The sequence below is a fragment of the Capricornis sumatraensis genome, chromosome 20 (genome assembly GCF_032405125.1).
Source record: "Capricornis sumatraensis isolate serow.1 chromosome 20, serow.2, whole genome shotgun sequence".
NCBI classification, from domain to species: domain Eukaryota; kingdom Metazoa; phylum Chordata; class Mammalia; order Artiodactyla; family Bovidae; genus Capricornis; species Capricornis sumatraensis.
In genome coordinates this window covers 7,954,084-7,968,316 of record NC_091088.1, presented here as the reverse complement: position 1 = coordinate 7,968,316, position 14,233 = coordinate 7,954,084, and the positions used below count along the sequence as shown (strand labels likewise).

Sequence of the window (14,233 nt, the reverse complement as noted above, 5' to 3'; positions counted from 1 at the left end):
GAGCACCAGACATGGGGTGCATGGACCCCTCTCTCCTATCACGTGTGGGGGTCCAGGCACACCTGGCTTCACAGACACGAGAGCCGAGAGGCTCTGAGAGGTAGACGCTTGCCCAGGATCCCACGGCTCATAAACGGCAGGGTTGGGCTTTGAGGGGTGTCGCCTGACTCCAAGGTCTTTTTTGTTTTTTTCACTGATTTTGGTCTAGATTAATCTTCACTACACCGACTCATCAGAAATCTTCAAGGGCTGCTCATTGCCCAGAGCTGTGGCCTCCATACTTTTTTGATCTTGTGACCATATAAGTAAAACATTTTGAGCATATTCTTCATTATATGTCCATTTTAATTATCCATAAATTATTTGCATGAACTTATGTATTTTTGTATTATGTACATTAGAAAGCATTCAAATATGGTTTATATATGAGAGAAATATATCAGAAGCAGTCTCTAATGTTTCCTCTCCACCTCTGGGAATCAGCCTGTGTGTACTTCTGTGGTACACATCCATCCTCACCTTGGGGACAGCTGGCCTGGAGGATGAAGTGACAGCCTCTGGGCCTGATACTGGGTGTCCTGTCATCTAAAGCCCTCAGCAGATTTCTTTCTGCTGCCCCACAGATCAAAGTCAAGGGACCAAACAGGCCCCGGCCATTCTCAACTCCACTTCTGCGCCCATGCTCCCTCCCCGTCTCCGTCTCCCTGTCCCTCTTGCTAAGTCTTCCACGCTGTATGAACCCAGACCCAAACCTCACTGTCTGTGCAAAGCCCTCCTCTCCCACCCTAGACTCAGACATTTGTACCAATCATTCGCCTCCGAACCTCAGCCTGCCTGCATCACCAGTAAATTATCCTGCCTGGCTTGTCGCCTTGCTGAGTACTTTATGCAAGTAGCATTATTATTACTTCCATTTGGTAGCTAGGGAAACTGAGGCTCAGAGAAGTCAGGTAATTTCCTCAGAGTCACACAGGAAGTGATAGCGCCCGCCTCTAGAGCCTGAACTCCGCTTCAGCACTAAGCTATATAAAGCAAAGATGGTCTTTTCCATTGTTGTTTATTTTCCCCAGCAACCAGCATGTATATCAAGAAAAGTGCTGAATGAATGATTGTTTGAGTGGATGAATGAATGAATTGCTTAGGCCGCCACTAAGAAGAAAGGCCTTGGTGGAGGAGAAAGGGCCTACTTGATTCCTCCTACAGACTGTATTGATTCCTGTACTTCAGAATCCTGGTTAAGACGTCAAGCTTCAGGCATGCAGTGCTGAATCTGGGCACTCTGATGTCATCAGCAGAATTTGGTGTCTTCAGTTCCTGGCTTGACCATCCTCTGTGTGGGCTGAGTCCTCAGACAGGCTCCCCTGGCAACTCCAGGGTCATGCGCCACAAACCTCGCCGTCCCAGCAAGAGGAAAGGGTGTATGATGCACCAGCTGCACCAGCTTAGGCCATGGGCCTGTCCTGGATCCCATTTCTGTGGCCCGAGGGTTGGGATGAAGGGTTACTTCCTGATCTCTGCAGCAGCGAGGGTGGGTTGCTCCATCCAGACCATGGGAGTCGAGGTGGAGCTGGGGATGGGATGCCGTAACCGGGGGATGAAGAGGTGTGACTCTCAAGTGCTCGCTTGGCTTTGTCTCTTGAAGGACCTGGTGGACTGGCAGAAGCCCCTCCTGTGGCAGGTCGGCCACTTGGGAGAGAAGTACGACGAGTGGGTCCACCAGCCGGTGTCCAGGCCCATCCGCCTCTTCCACTCAGATTTTGTCGAGGCCCTCAGCAAGGCCGTCTGGTGAGTCCTGCTCTGGGGTCATGGTGGGCTGTCCCCTCTCCTGATGGTGCCAGCCAGATGCGAAGGGGAAGCGTCCCTCCCTGGAGCCCAGAGCTGTACTGCAAGCTCTTGGCGACAGTGGAGCATGCCATGGGCATAATCTATCCCTGTGCATGGTTTTTTCCACCGAGTGGCAACCCAACATGTAGCCAGAAGCTGCTTTGAATGTCCCTCCTGTTCTCTTCCAGACTGCTGTGAGGCGCTTTTAGCCTCTGCTGCCCTTGGGGGGCTATTTTGCCTGCAATCACCTCCTCTGCCGTGAGAGGTCAGCCCCTATGCAACTGCACTGTCAGCAGCCACAGGGATTCTTTTCGCTTTCGGTTCCAGCAACTCGGAGACTGAGAGAGAGAGACTCAGGGCTGCTCTCTTCTTTCCTCCTCCCGCCTGCCCCACCCCCGCAGCGGTGTCCCTTTGACAGCAGGTCTCCATGCGCTCTCTGCACCTGCTTTAGTACCTGCTCGTCCCCCCTCTAGTGCCGAGGTATGTCTCGGGAAGCTGGGCCGTCTCAAGCTGCTCTGCAGGTGTCTCTCTCACCCCGATGGTCTTCCTGCAGGTACAGCGTCCCCATCGTCTGGGTCCCCCTGGTCCTGTACCTCAGTTGGTCCTACTACGGCGCCTTCACCCAGGGCAACGTGCAGCTCTTGGCGCCCTTCGCCACAGGTGATGTCTGGTCTTCCTGCTGTGCGGCTCCCGTAGCTCCTGGGGGCGGGGACCTTGGTGCTCTTCCTGCTCCTGAGTTTCTGAGACCTTAGAACCCTGAACCACATCACAAGCATTTTAAAATGAGGTCTATCTGTAGAAATACTCTTCCAAAAGGAAGGTCAGACTCCCCTACCCTCCAAAAGAGGAATTAAAAAAAAAAAAACCAGACACACATTAGATTAAATCATTTCACCAAGTGGTACAGCAGTAAAGAAGGGGATTTCCACTGAGTCAAAGAACAGAAAAAGTATGACCTGGTGTTGTTTGTCAGGAAACTAAATGAAGTCATTTCACCAGGTAGGATAGCAGAGCTGAACTCAGAATGGTTCACACGAACAAAACAGAGATTAGTACCTGGAGGAGAAAGATTAGAAACAAAGATCAGATCCTAGGTGTCCTAGAGTGTTCCCCGGGCAAAGGGCCATCAGCAGAAGCCTGACCCCAGTAACCTCTGCTGAGCACTCATCACATGTCTGGGACTTTCCAGGGATCATCTCATTTAACCCTCCCAACAGCCCGCAAGCAAGGGACTTATCGTTACACCTTTTTAGAGATAAGGAAATGGAACCTTAAGAAGTTAAGCAAGCAGGTCAGATTCACGTGGCTAGGATGTAGCTGCCAGGTGTCACCCAGGCAGGCAGGGGACAGAGAGAAGAGCCTGTGAGGCTGAGCCTCAGGGCAGCACCGTGTCGGCGTGGCCTCTGCTGCCAGCCTGCCTCCCCAGTTCATCACCCACCTCAGGCCTCCAGGTGCGGACCGCCTGCCCAGGTAATCTGCCCATCCTGGCAGAGTCCGCCTTGGGAAAGTGCTCGCCCATGGTGAGCGGCTCAGACAGAAGCCAGGTTGGGGGGACAGGTGGAAGAGGTAACTTTCCTGATCACACGTCACGTTCCTGACTGTGAGCCTCTGAACCCCTGTGTGCGCCAAATGCAAGCTCCTTCTCTCCACACTCCGAGGCTCTCTCCTGCCCACCTCCTCCAAGAGGACAAGTTGAGGGCTGAATGGTCTAGATGAGAGGGACCACGGCCACAGTGCGGGGAGCCCCAGTTTCCCCACCTGGTCCAGGATGGGGTGGGGCTGAGACAGCTGCAGGAAGTCCCCCAGAGCTAAGGCTGCTCCCAGACACCAAGGGTTAATGTGTGCACCCCTCAAGCCAAGGTTACCCACTTCTGCCTACACTGAATAGCTCAGGCACAGCACAGGGCTTGTTGCTCAGACGGCCTGCTCACTGAATCGCCTACTGTTTCTGTCCAGCACTCCCCGAACAATCGCCAACAGTGGCGGGGCCGACAGGGCTGGGGCCGGAGGGAGAAGGGGACGCTGGAGCTTTGGCCCAGGTCCCTCTGCAGGAGTCCTCCGGAGATGCCACTCGGTACCAGCTCCGGCCTGATGGGCCGACAGGGGTGGTGCTGGGGTGAGGGGGCGGGCAGAGCCTTGACCTATAGGAGGCAACTCTGGTGCGAGGCCGCGCGGGTGATTTGACAGCGCTGTGGAGGGCTGAAATGTGCTAATAAAGTTCCAGTGTAGGGGTTAGTGGGCCTGTGACCAGGATGCCAGCAATGGTGGCGAGAGAGCTGCACACGCCTCCCTCACCCCTGGCTTGCCAGGCAAGGCCCAGGCCCAGGCAGGGAAAACAGAGCCACGAAGGGAGGCGAGTGGAGACTCGGCAGGCTCCCAGCTCAGCTCCTGGACAAGAGATACGCTGCAGGAAATGCAGGAACTCAGGGTGCCGAGAACAGTGGGAGCTGCGCGGAGGCAGCAGTTCAAGGCTGAAACTCACAGGTGCACGTGTGTGAAAATGCTTTGGAAAGCAGAGAGGGTCTTTACCTCCTGGCTGGCCCCCAGCACAGTTCCTGGAGGTGCGTTAGAGTGGGTGCCGAGGAACACCCTAGGCAGGGATTGTGGTGGGAGCCCCAGCAAAGGTCAGGACCCCAGCCTGTGGCCAGGGATTGCTTTTGTATGTCCAGTCCTTTCCCTGCTGAGAAGTGACCTACGCAGCAAGGAAGGGCTCTTGCACTTTAGGAGGGAAACTCCTCCACCAACCAGGGACCCTCCAGAGCCCTGCAAGAACTGAGAAAATGCCGCCCAAGGAGGACTGTGGCTGGACGTATTTGACAGATAACATTTAAATATCATAGCAGCGACCTGTAACATATGAAGAGTGTTATTTATTATGATATGTCCATACACAGTGTATTATTCTTACATGTAAGTGAAGTGAAAGTGAAGGCGCTCAGTCATGTCTGACTCTTTATGACCCCATGGACTGTAGTCCACCAGGCTCCTCCGAGATACATACTTATCACACAGCCAGGTATTGTATTCCCTGAGTTCTAGCAACAGCCCTTCACAGCTGGCAGGATATTTTACTGTTGAGAAAGCACGTAGACAGTACAGGGTGGAGACCTGAACCCTGCACTTGAGCAGGGTGTCCCGAAGGACCCTAGAGGTGGCCGGCTGTCCCTCAGAGGGGGACCTGGTCAGCCAGAGCCGTCCAGCCAAGGCAGCGCTGACAGGCAAGTGTCAGGCCCGGGTGTGCACGCTGCAGGCCCTGCTGATGAGAGACATCAGCGCAGCTTACCACCTGATTTGAGAGATGGGTCCTTGGGGGGTTGAATCTTGGCTGCGTTACGTGTTAGTTTCCAGGTGAGGCATGAAAATTCCTTCCTTAGTTTAGAGACTCATTTGGAACCATTTGTCATAATGGCCCGGAATCTGGTCCAGAGAGCTGGAAAGTCACCTCTCCTCCCCACCACCTTCCTGGGCTCTCTCCTTCTGCAGTGATTCCCCGCGGCCATTCACACTGGGCACAGCCCTTCAGAACTGCTTCCTTAAACAGAACCAGAGGCTGCCTTTGGAACAGCACAGGTCAAATCTTATCCATATCCAGCCCTCCAGAGAGGCATGGGTTGGCCCTTGAGTCTTCCCCAGTGTCTGAGCACCTGCTGTGTTAAGGGTGCAGGAGACAGAAATGCTCCATCTCTGCCCATGAAATGCTCATAACCTGGTGGGGGCGAACGAGTGGAACAGAGCCACAATTCAGCATGAGGAAAGGAGGATGTGGAAGGCCTCAGACCCCACCCAGGTCGGGGCAAAGGGCATCTGCAGCGTTTCTTACCATTTCTTACCGGAGGGAGGGAGGGGATTCCGGTGAAGGAAAGATGTATGGGGAGGGGAGTGTGGGGAGGGGAGGGGAGCGTGGGGCCCCCAGGGGTCCCACGTGGTTCAGTGGGCCCCAGACGGGGTGGCGGGGAGATGAGGCAGGGATGTGCCTGACAGGGCTGGTCTCAAGGGACCCTGAGTGCCAGGCTGGGGGGCTGGACTTTACTTGAGGAGAATGAGGTACCAGAAGAGGGTTTTAGCAGCATGTAGGGGCAGAGAGTTGGAGCAGGAAGCTGCTGTGGGGTGCTGCTAAGGTCATGGGGGAGTCAGCGGTGAACTGACCCAAGAGATGTTTTTTAACTGAGATGAAATACATACAGAATTAACCATTTTGAAGGGAACGATTCAGGCCACCACTCTGTCTAGTTCCAAAATGTTTTCATCTCCCCAGAAGGAACCCCATCCCCCTGAGAAGCTGCTCCCCATTCCCCCTCCTCCAGCCCCGACAACCACCGACCCGCTTCTGTGTACACTTGGCTTTTCAGGACGCACCATGTAAATGGACTCCTACGTATGTGGTCTTTTGTGTCTGGCTTTTTTTTTTTTTAATCTATCGAAAGATATTAAGGAGAGGGAGCTGTCAGAGCTTGGTGACACAGGTTGGACATGGGAGAGAGGAATTAAGTCAAGGCTTTGGTAATGTGTGGAAGTCGTTAACCTCCCCCTGGGGTGCGGTTGGATGGGAAGGAAGAAGAGGATGATTAACTTCATTTGGAAGCTGCTGACCTTGCAGGCGGGGCTGTCCACAGCTGCGTGGAGATGGCCAGTAGTAAGTGGCTATCCAGGGCTGGGCTGGAGACACAGATCTGGGGGTTGTCAACAGGTGGGTGTGACTGACGTCCTAGATCAAATGGGGCCATTTGAGAGCGGAGGGTCAAGGTTTTGGCCCTGGAGACAGAGGCGTTTTCCACAGTGGAGCCTGACAGAGGGCCTCTAGAGAAGAGGCGAGGGCACTGCCTGCAAGCCCAGTGGTTGGGACTCTGCACTCTCACTGCCGAAGGCCCAGGTTCAATCCCTAGTGAGGAACTAAAAATCCCACAAGCGCCATGGCAGAGAAAAAAGGAAAGAAGGAAAAGGAAAAGGGGGAAAAAGGTGAGAAGAGAAGAGCCAAGTGTCCCAGCAGCAGGGAGTGGAGCTCTGTGTTCAGGTCGTGTTGGTCCCAGTGCTCTGAGAATCTGAAAGGTTGGGGATCTGCCCCAGAAAGGTGCACACAGGTGCACTGTTTGGGACACCATGTCAACAGGCTCACTGTGAAATCCAACCAAGGACTCCCTGGGCGTTCCTAAACCTCAGGCTGGGAACTGACGTGGTTACAGATTCAAAAATAGAGTGGTCACCAGCATCATATGCCACAGCCAATCTTAGAGATAAATGGAAAAAATTACTTCGATCTGCCAAGAAATACATCAGAAATGGCTTTCATAGTTCTTTGAAGAAGGCAGACTTTAGAGGCTTGAGCGAATGGAAACAGGTGAAGCAGACTTAAGTCTAACTGACCTTTTCAGGGGGTTTGGCTATGAAGGGACTGCGTCTATGATGAGAAAGTCTTAAATATGAGCAGAAGAGCAGTGGAGGAGAAGCTGAAGACGCCCAGAGGAGCTGGATGAACGGGGCGGTGGGGGGCAGACTGAGGGTGAGCTGGTCAGTGATGTAAGTTGTCTGTACTTCCACACCCTCAGTGACAAGGGCAATGCCAGCACTTCCTTCGTCAAGTTGGAGTGAGACGAACGTGAAGTGTAAAGCACTTGAGTGGCGCCTGGCGTGTAGGGGCTGGTGAATACACATTTGCTGCTGCTGCTGCTATTATTATTGCCAACCACCATCCAGTGCCCAGGCACCTGAGTGCACGCTTCTTCTCTGAGGAGCACGAAGTTACAGGGTTGAAGCACAATCAGGGGTGGTTGAAGGTGGACAGAGTCTTTTTCCTGTGAAGTAGGAACCTGGATGGAAGGGAAAGGGGGTGTTTGAAGGTAGTGAGGAGGGAGCTGGACCTGCAGACATGAAAGGATCTCCAGGCAGTGTTTGAGGCCTAGCTGAGGTTGAAGGCACCAGACTTATGGCTACACATGGCTCCTCCTCCGTCTTCAGCGGCTTGGGTCTGGGGTGGAGAGACAGGCTTTTGTGCTCATCCAGGCTTGGGAGGTCATGCGGGCAGCTGAGGTCAAAAGAGAATGGTTAGCTTTAGAAAACAGTTTGGTGGTGCCCCCAAAGTTAAACATAGTTGCAATAAGGTCCCAGAAATTCTACTCCCAGGCATATACCCAAGATAACTAAAAACAGGACTGTTCATAGCAGGATTATTCAGAATAGCCAAAAAAAATAGAAACATCTCAGCTGTCCATCAGCTGGTGAGTGGATAAACAATTATGATGCATTCATTTTAACAAAGAATGAAGTTCTAACACATGCTACAAAATGGATGAACCTTAAAAATATTGTAAACAAAAGAAGCCCGTCACAAAAGACCACATATTGTATGATTCCATTGGTATGATGGGTCCAGAATCAGAAAACATAATAGACAGAAAGTAAGTTAGAGGTTTCCTGGCTCTGGGAAATGACAAAGGTTGGAATGACTGCTAATGGGTAAAGGGTTTCTTTCTGGGTGATGAAAAGGCTCTAAAATTGTGGTGATGGTTGTGCAACTGTAGATATACCAAAAATCACTGAACTATACACTTTAAATGGGTGGATTGTAAGATATGTGAGTTATATTTCAATAAAGCTGCCACTTTTTTAAAGAGAAAGTATAACCAAAGCAGTGGCTAGTGGAGAAAAGAAGTAAAACTTAGCGGGTGACGGTAGACCTGAAGAAACAGTGAGAGCTGAAGTCCCTGTGAAGTTAGAGAATCAGTGAAGTGGAGAAAAGGAACAAAGGCCGTGAGGACTGCAGGCTGTCCTCCAGGAGCTGGGCGCAGGGGCCTCACTTGATGATAATGACATCACTCCAGTCTTTTGGTCTCCAGGCTAATCATCTTCCGTTTCTTCACATCTCCCTCACATGCTGTGGTTTTAGATGTTCTCAATGAACCTTTCTCCCCTTGGGTTTTCCTGACCCTCTTGGCCCCCCGGTCCCATCTTCCCTGGGGAGATGGTTGTTAACATCTTCCATCAACAGCCCCCAGTCTGCTGGCTTCATCAGGATCACCTCTCCCTCTCCTCCAGGCCACTGAGGCGAGGTCACTCTTTCCTGGTGTCAGTCCATTTGGGTTGCTGTGACAAAACAGCATAGATTAGGTGGCTTGTAAACAACAGATTGATTGCTTATGATTCTAGAGGCTGGAAGTCTGAGATCAGGGTGCCAGCAGAGTCAGGCGAGAGCCCTCTTCTAGGTCAAAGACTCCTTGAGTACTCGTATGTCAAAAAGGGGGAGGATCCTGTCGAGCCTCTTTCATGAGGGAATTAGTCCGGTTCGCCTGATGACCTGAGCACCTCTCATCACCCTGGAGGTTAGGTTTCAGCACGTGGATCCGAGAGGACACACGCAGACCATAGCACCGGGCAGAGGTCCAGCACTGGCCGCGGCTGTTCCTCTCACGGTCCCTTTAAGGAAGATCTCAGCTCTCTAGTCAAATCTTACCGTGATACCAAAGTCAGACAAAAATAGCACAAGAAAGAAAACCCCAGAGCAGTTGTCACTCGGGGATCAAGGGGCAGCAGTCGTCAACAGAATACGAGCAGACTGAATCCTAGGGCATATTAAAGGGCTATGCACCACGACGAAACGGGATTGACTCCTGGAACGCAGGGGTGGCTCAATACCTGAAATCAGTGTGATCCACCACATTAGGCGTCCTCTGACGGGACTCCTCCTAAATAAGCCCACACACATCCTCACAGTGTCCCTCCTGTTTTGACTCTCGGGTCCCAGTGGTGGGGCTGGGCCCCGCAGCTGCGGAGCCGAGGGCAGCAGCCCCCAGTGTGACGGGGCTGGGCCGCTGGGGCCTCCAGCCCCTGACCTCCCTCTCTCATGCCTGATGCAGAGTACTCAGTGGCCATGCCTGAGTCGGCGTTCCCGGGCCTCTTCGTGCTGGGGCTGTTCCTCTGGAGCCTCGTGGAGTACCTCATCCATCGCTTCCTGTTCCACATGAAGCCGCCCAGCGACAGCGCTTACCTCATCATGCTGCACTTCGCCATGCACGGCCAGCACCACAAGGTGAGCGGCGCAGTGCCCCCCCAGGCCATGCTGCTGATGCCTGCCCTCAGGAGCTCCCGTCTCGGTGGGGGTTGGGTTGAGGGCGAGGAGAAGTCAAGGGCATGTGATTGGGTCCAAGCCTGAACCGGCCGTGGACAGAGTGAGCATGCGTGCCCAACGCTAATCCTCACAACAGCTCATTCATTTGCTCATTCAACAAACGCTCACTGACCGCTCACTATGTGCCATGTGCTGTTCTGGACACAACAGGCAAGAATCACTGACCTTGTGGAGCTTCCCTCTGAAGCGGGTGCTGCCGTTCTCCCCCTTCCACAGAGTGGCAGACTGAGGCTTGGGGAAACAAAGGAACTAAGCCATTCAGCCAAGGTCACCCTAGGACGTCGTCCTCTGTGGACGCCAGAGTCTATGCTGTCAGTCATCCACCCACCCTGGGGCTCCTTCAGGGCAACACACAGGGTCCCAACAGTCAGGACTGGAAGCCAGGTCCGCCCAGAGGATGTCCCTGCCCCACGCTGTTCCCATCCTGCCGCAGGGTTCCCACCCTCCCCTCGCCCTCCTTCCCCTTTGACCAGGAGCTGGGGTTCTGGCACGGAGCCCCACAGGTCCTGCTGTTGCTCCGGTCCGCGGGGAGGGGGGCCCACGCCAGTGTGGTGTTCTGTCTCGGTCACCTGATCACTCTCTCTCCTCTTTCAGTCCAGAGAGGGTCTCGCAATGCTCGCAGTCTCTAAAATTTTACCTCTGCCAGGCCCTTGGGTTGTGAAGCCTCAGGACCAAAGGCTAGGCTCTTTCGTGGTCTGGTTCAATGTGACAGCACTCCCTTGGAGCAAAGAAGGCCACCTGGGGGGGGAGACCTGCCTGTTAACAGCTCCAGGGTCACCCAGCATGTGTGCCTTCGTCGCCCTCAGGCCTCGGGCTCGATGCCCTGCGTGGTCCTTGGGGTGGGGGTGGGGGCTCCTCTCCACACCTAGCAAGTTCCAGAGCCAGAGTGGCCTCTTGAGCGCAGAGCGGAGCATCTCAGGCAAGCTGCTCCTACCTGTGAGCATCTTGTCCACGCCACCCCACCCCCACGTTCCTGGAGTTTCCCAGCTCCTGTCCTGGCTTACTGGGGCTGGGCAGGCTCTCCAGGGCTTCAGGCTTGGTGGCCTGCCCTCCCTGGCCTGTCTGGGGCCTCTCTCCAGAAGGAGCGTCTCCGGCCAGCGTGTGGTGTGTGACCGCAGGCAGGCCCCAGGGCCCCGGGCCGTGTCCTGACGCGTGAGCCTCTGTCCACAGGCGCCCTTCGACACCTCCCGCCTGGTCTTCCCGCCCGTGCCGGCCTCCCTGATGATAGCCTTCTTCTACCTGCTGCTACGGCTCGTCCTGTCCGCGGCCGTGGCAGGCACCGTGTTTGCGGGGAGCCTCCTGGGCTATGTCATCTACGACCTGATCCACTACTACCTGCACTTCGGCGCTCCTCAGAAGGGCTCCTACCTGTACCACCTGAAGGCCCACCACGTCAAGCACCACTTTGCACACCATCAGTCGGGTGAGGACCCACCATGCCACCCCCTCCCTCAGCTGCTCATTTCCCCTGTGACCGCCCCTGCTGAGCTTCCAGCCGGGGCCAGCCTGGGTTCTGGGGTTCACAGTCAGAAAGGCAAGCCGGGGACACGCTTCCTAGGCCCTGGAGCAGGGGGCTGTACAGAGACAGAAAAACCAGGAAACCAATAAAGAGCAAAGATCATTCCAGAGCAGTGATAAGTGCCAGCAAGAAAAGAAAGCAAGGCTACGGTCAGGAAGCCATGTCAGTGGGAGGGGGTCCCACACTCGCAAATAAAATGCAGTTGAATTATAGATGGGATTTTACATTTTCGAGGAGCCACGTTAACAAGTAAAACTAAGCCAATGAAGTTAATGTAAATAATACACTTTATCAGGCCAAATATAACCGAAATATTATCATTTTAGCATGTGATCAAACACTGTTGGGAAAGCCCTGGGGGTCCAGTGGTCAGGACTCAGCAGTCTCACTGCTGTGGGCCAAAGTTCCATCCCTGGCTGGGGAGCTGGGATCCCACAAGCCGTGCAGCGTGGCTAAAAAGATTTTTAATGAGAGGTTTTACATTCTGTCCTTCTGTTAAGTCTTTGATATCTGGTGTGTATCTTGCACTTTACAAGCTCATCTCCATTCAAGGGCTAAATCTCCATTGGAAATACTTCATCCATAGAATTTAGAATTTATAAAATTGACAGTCAAAAAAGTAGATTCACATGTATGAATTGCTCCAAATGTGCCTATAGGTTTTCCAATAACTGAACCAAGTTTAGGTTTTTACAGTGGAATGTAAGTTAATTATTAATAAAATTAAATAAAATTAGGAATTCAGTTCCTCTGTAGCCCGGGGCCACATTTCCAATGCTCAGGAGTCACATGGGTTAGTGGCTACCCTACTGGAGAGCAGAATGCTAGCTGAAGTGGTCTAGGAAGGCGTCACTACACAGACACCATTAGAGCTGAGACCTAAATTAGGAGAAGCCAGCGTCTGGACGCCTCGAGAAAGAGCATCTCAGGAGCAGCAGGTCCGAAGCCTTGAAGCAGGAACGAACTTGGCATCTTCAGAGAGAAGGAGGCGACTGGACTGTTTGGGGGAGAGAGGAAGAGGCAGGCAGCGCCAGGCTCTCCCAGGAAGGCAGGCCAGATAAGAGCCTTGAGGTTCTTCCCACAGCACCCCTGGAAGCCTAGGCACGCTGGTACCCTGCTACTGACCTCTGCCAGGATGGCCCTGGGAGTTAGGAAGCTCATCGGGGGTGATGTTGAAACTTGCCTACGTGCTCGCCGCGCCTGGGCTCCCTCCAAGCAAAGAGATCCCACTCACCTTCCCCCGATTTGTCTCCGCCCTAGGGTTCGGCATCAGCAGCAAACTCTGGGATCACTTTTTCCACACGCTCACTCCGGAAGAGCCCCACCCGAAGACGCAGTGACGTGGCCCCGCCCCGCCCTCAGCCCTGCCAAGGCCGCTACCCCAGACCACCCCGCCCAGATCCTGCAAGGAAGTTGCTTGGCTGGACAGCGCGGGCTTTGACCAGCCCTCGGGCTCGGTGGTGGGTCCTGGGGAGACCCTGACCGAGGATGACCCTGAGCCTGCCCTCCTGACCCGGCGCAGGAGTGCCCCGTCTGCTGGGTGGCCTAAGAGCCCTCCTGGACCGGCTCTTCCCTGGAGCACCCCAGCCTCTCCGCCAGCACCCGCCTAGGGCCCCAGCCCCCAGGACTGCTCCAGGAGCCGGCTGGCGGGGACGTTCCTGAGGGGAGTGAAGGCAACTGACCCCTGAGCCCAGGCCTGAGTCTTAGCACCCTGGGATCCCTAGGAGCTGCCCCCTGCCGCCCTGGAGCTGCTGCATGCATAGCGAAGAGGGGGTCTGCGGGGCCCACCTTTCCTTCCTGGAGGGGGTGTGGCAGTTGTGGACCGGAGAACACGGAGATGGATGAAGCGGTCTCAGAAGAAGAGAAAGCATGAAGCCTCTCGCGGCCCACAGCCAATCCTGGGGCGATACCTCTGTCCCTGCCAATGACCAACTCCAGATGTACCGCGAGGTGCCTTGGGCAGAGACACCTCCAGCGTCCACACAGCGGCCCTCAGCTGTCTGTGCAGGGGGGCTCAAGGCTGGAGGGAGCCCCCAGCCCTCTCTTTAGGAACCGGCTCTCCCGTCTCTCCTGGCCTCCAGAATCATAAAGCTTTTCCCCACAGGAGGGTAAAGAGACCTCTCCGTGTGTGGGAACCCTCTCCTGTCCCCAGGCATTCTCAGCCTCCCCTTGGCATAGGTGGGCCCCCTGCCCGTCTCACTCAGGACCCTTCCAGCCGGTGCCTCCTCGAGCCGAGAAGGAGCCTTGACACGGTGCCTTATCTCCCAGCAACACCGCCTCAGCCCCGCGGGTGTGTTCCCACCCTTTCCTCCTTGTAACCAAAACCCTCAATGCCCATAGAGGGTCTTATTTATAAACTATATAAATACCCTTAGTTGGGCCCTGGACCAAGTAGCTGCTCAGATTGCCCTTTCTAATCCTACATGTCAAGCTTATGTAAAAAAAAAAAAAAAAATTTTTTTTTTTTGATCTTAGTTTTGTTCCCTTCTTACCCACAAACCACTACTACTTGAAACGCGACATGTGTAAAGGTTAAAGGGAAGCAGTTGGACCGATCCTGTGATTTGTACTGTTTACTGCGGAGTTATTTAAAGATTTTGGAATAAATATACAAACTACCATTGTGAAATAAAGGTGTAAATAAATTGTATATTTTGAAAAATAAAAACACTGGAAAAGAAACCACCAAAGGTGAGGTGCAAGTTATTGATGGCAACTCACAGACTTGGTCAAGGCCAGGAGGGCACAGAAGGGTGGGAGGGGGCGGCCAG

The 14,233-nt window shown here is 53.9% G+C and overlaps 1 protein-coding gene across 1 annotated transcript in view; it reads left to right on the top strand.

The window, feature by feature from the left end:
* The window catches only part of FA2H (fatty acid 2-hydroxylase), a 53,671-nt gene extending 40,869 nt beyond the window's left edge, over nt 1–12,802 (top strand). The window contains exons 3-7 of the mRNA XM_068991621.1: nt 1,643–1,785; nt 2,378–2,484; nt 9,672–9,844; nt 11,114–11,366; nt 12,723–12,802. Coding sequence (XP_068847722.1) covers nt 1,643–1,785; nt 2,378–2,484; nt 9,672–9,844; nt 11,114–11,366; nt 12,723–12,802 — 756 coding nt within the window. The remainder of the gene's footprint in view (nt 1–1,642; nt 1,786–2,377; nt 2,485–9,671; nt 9,845–11,113; nt 11,367–12,722) is intronic.
* The last annotated feature ends 1,431 nt before the right edge of the window (nt 12,803–14,233 follow it).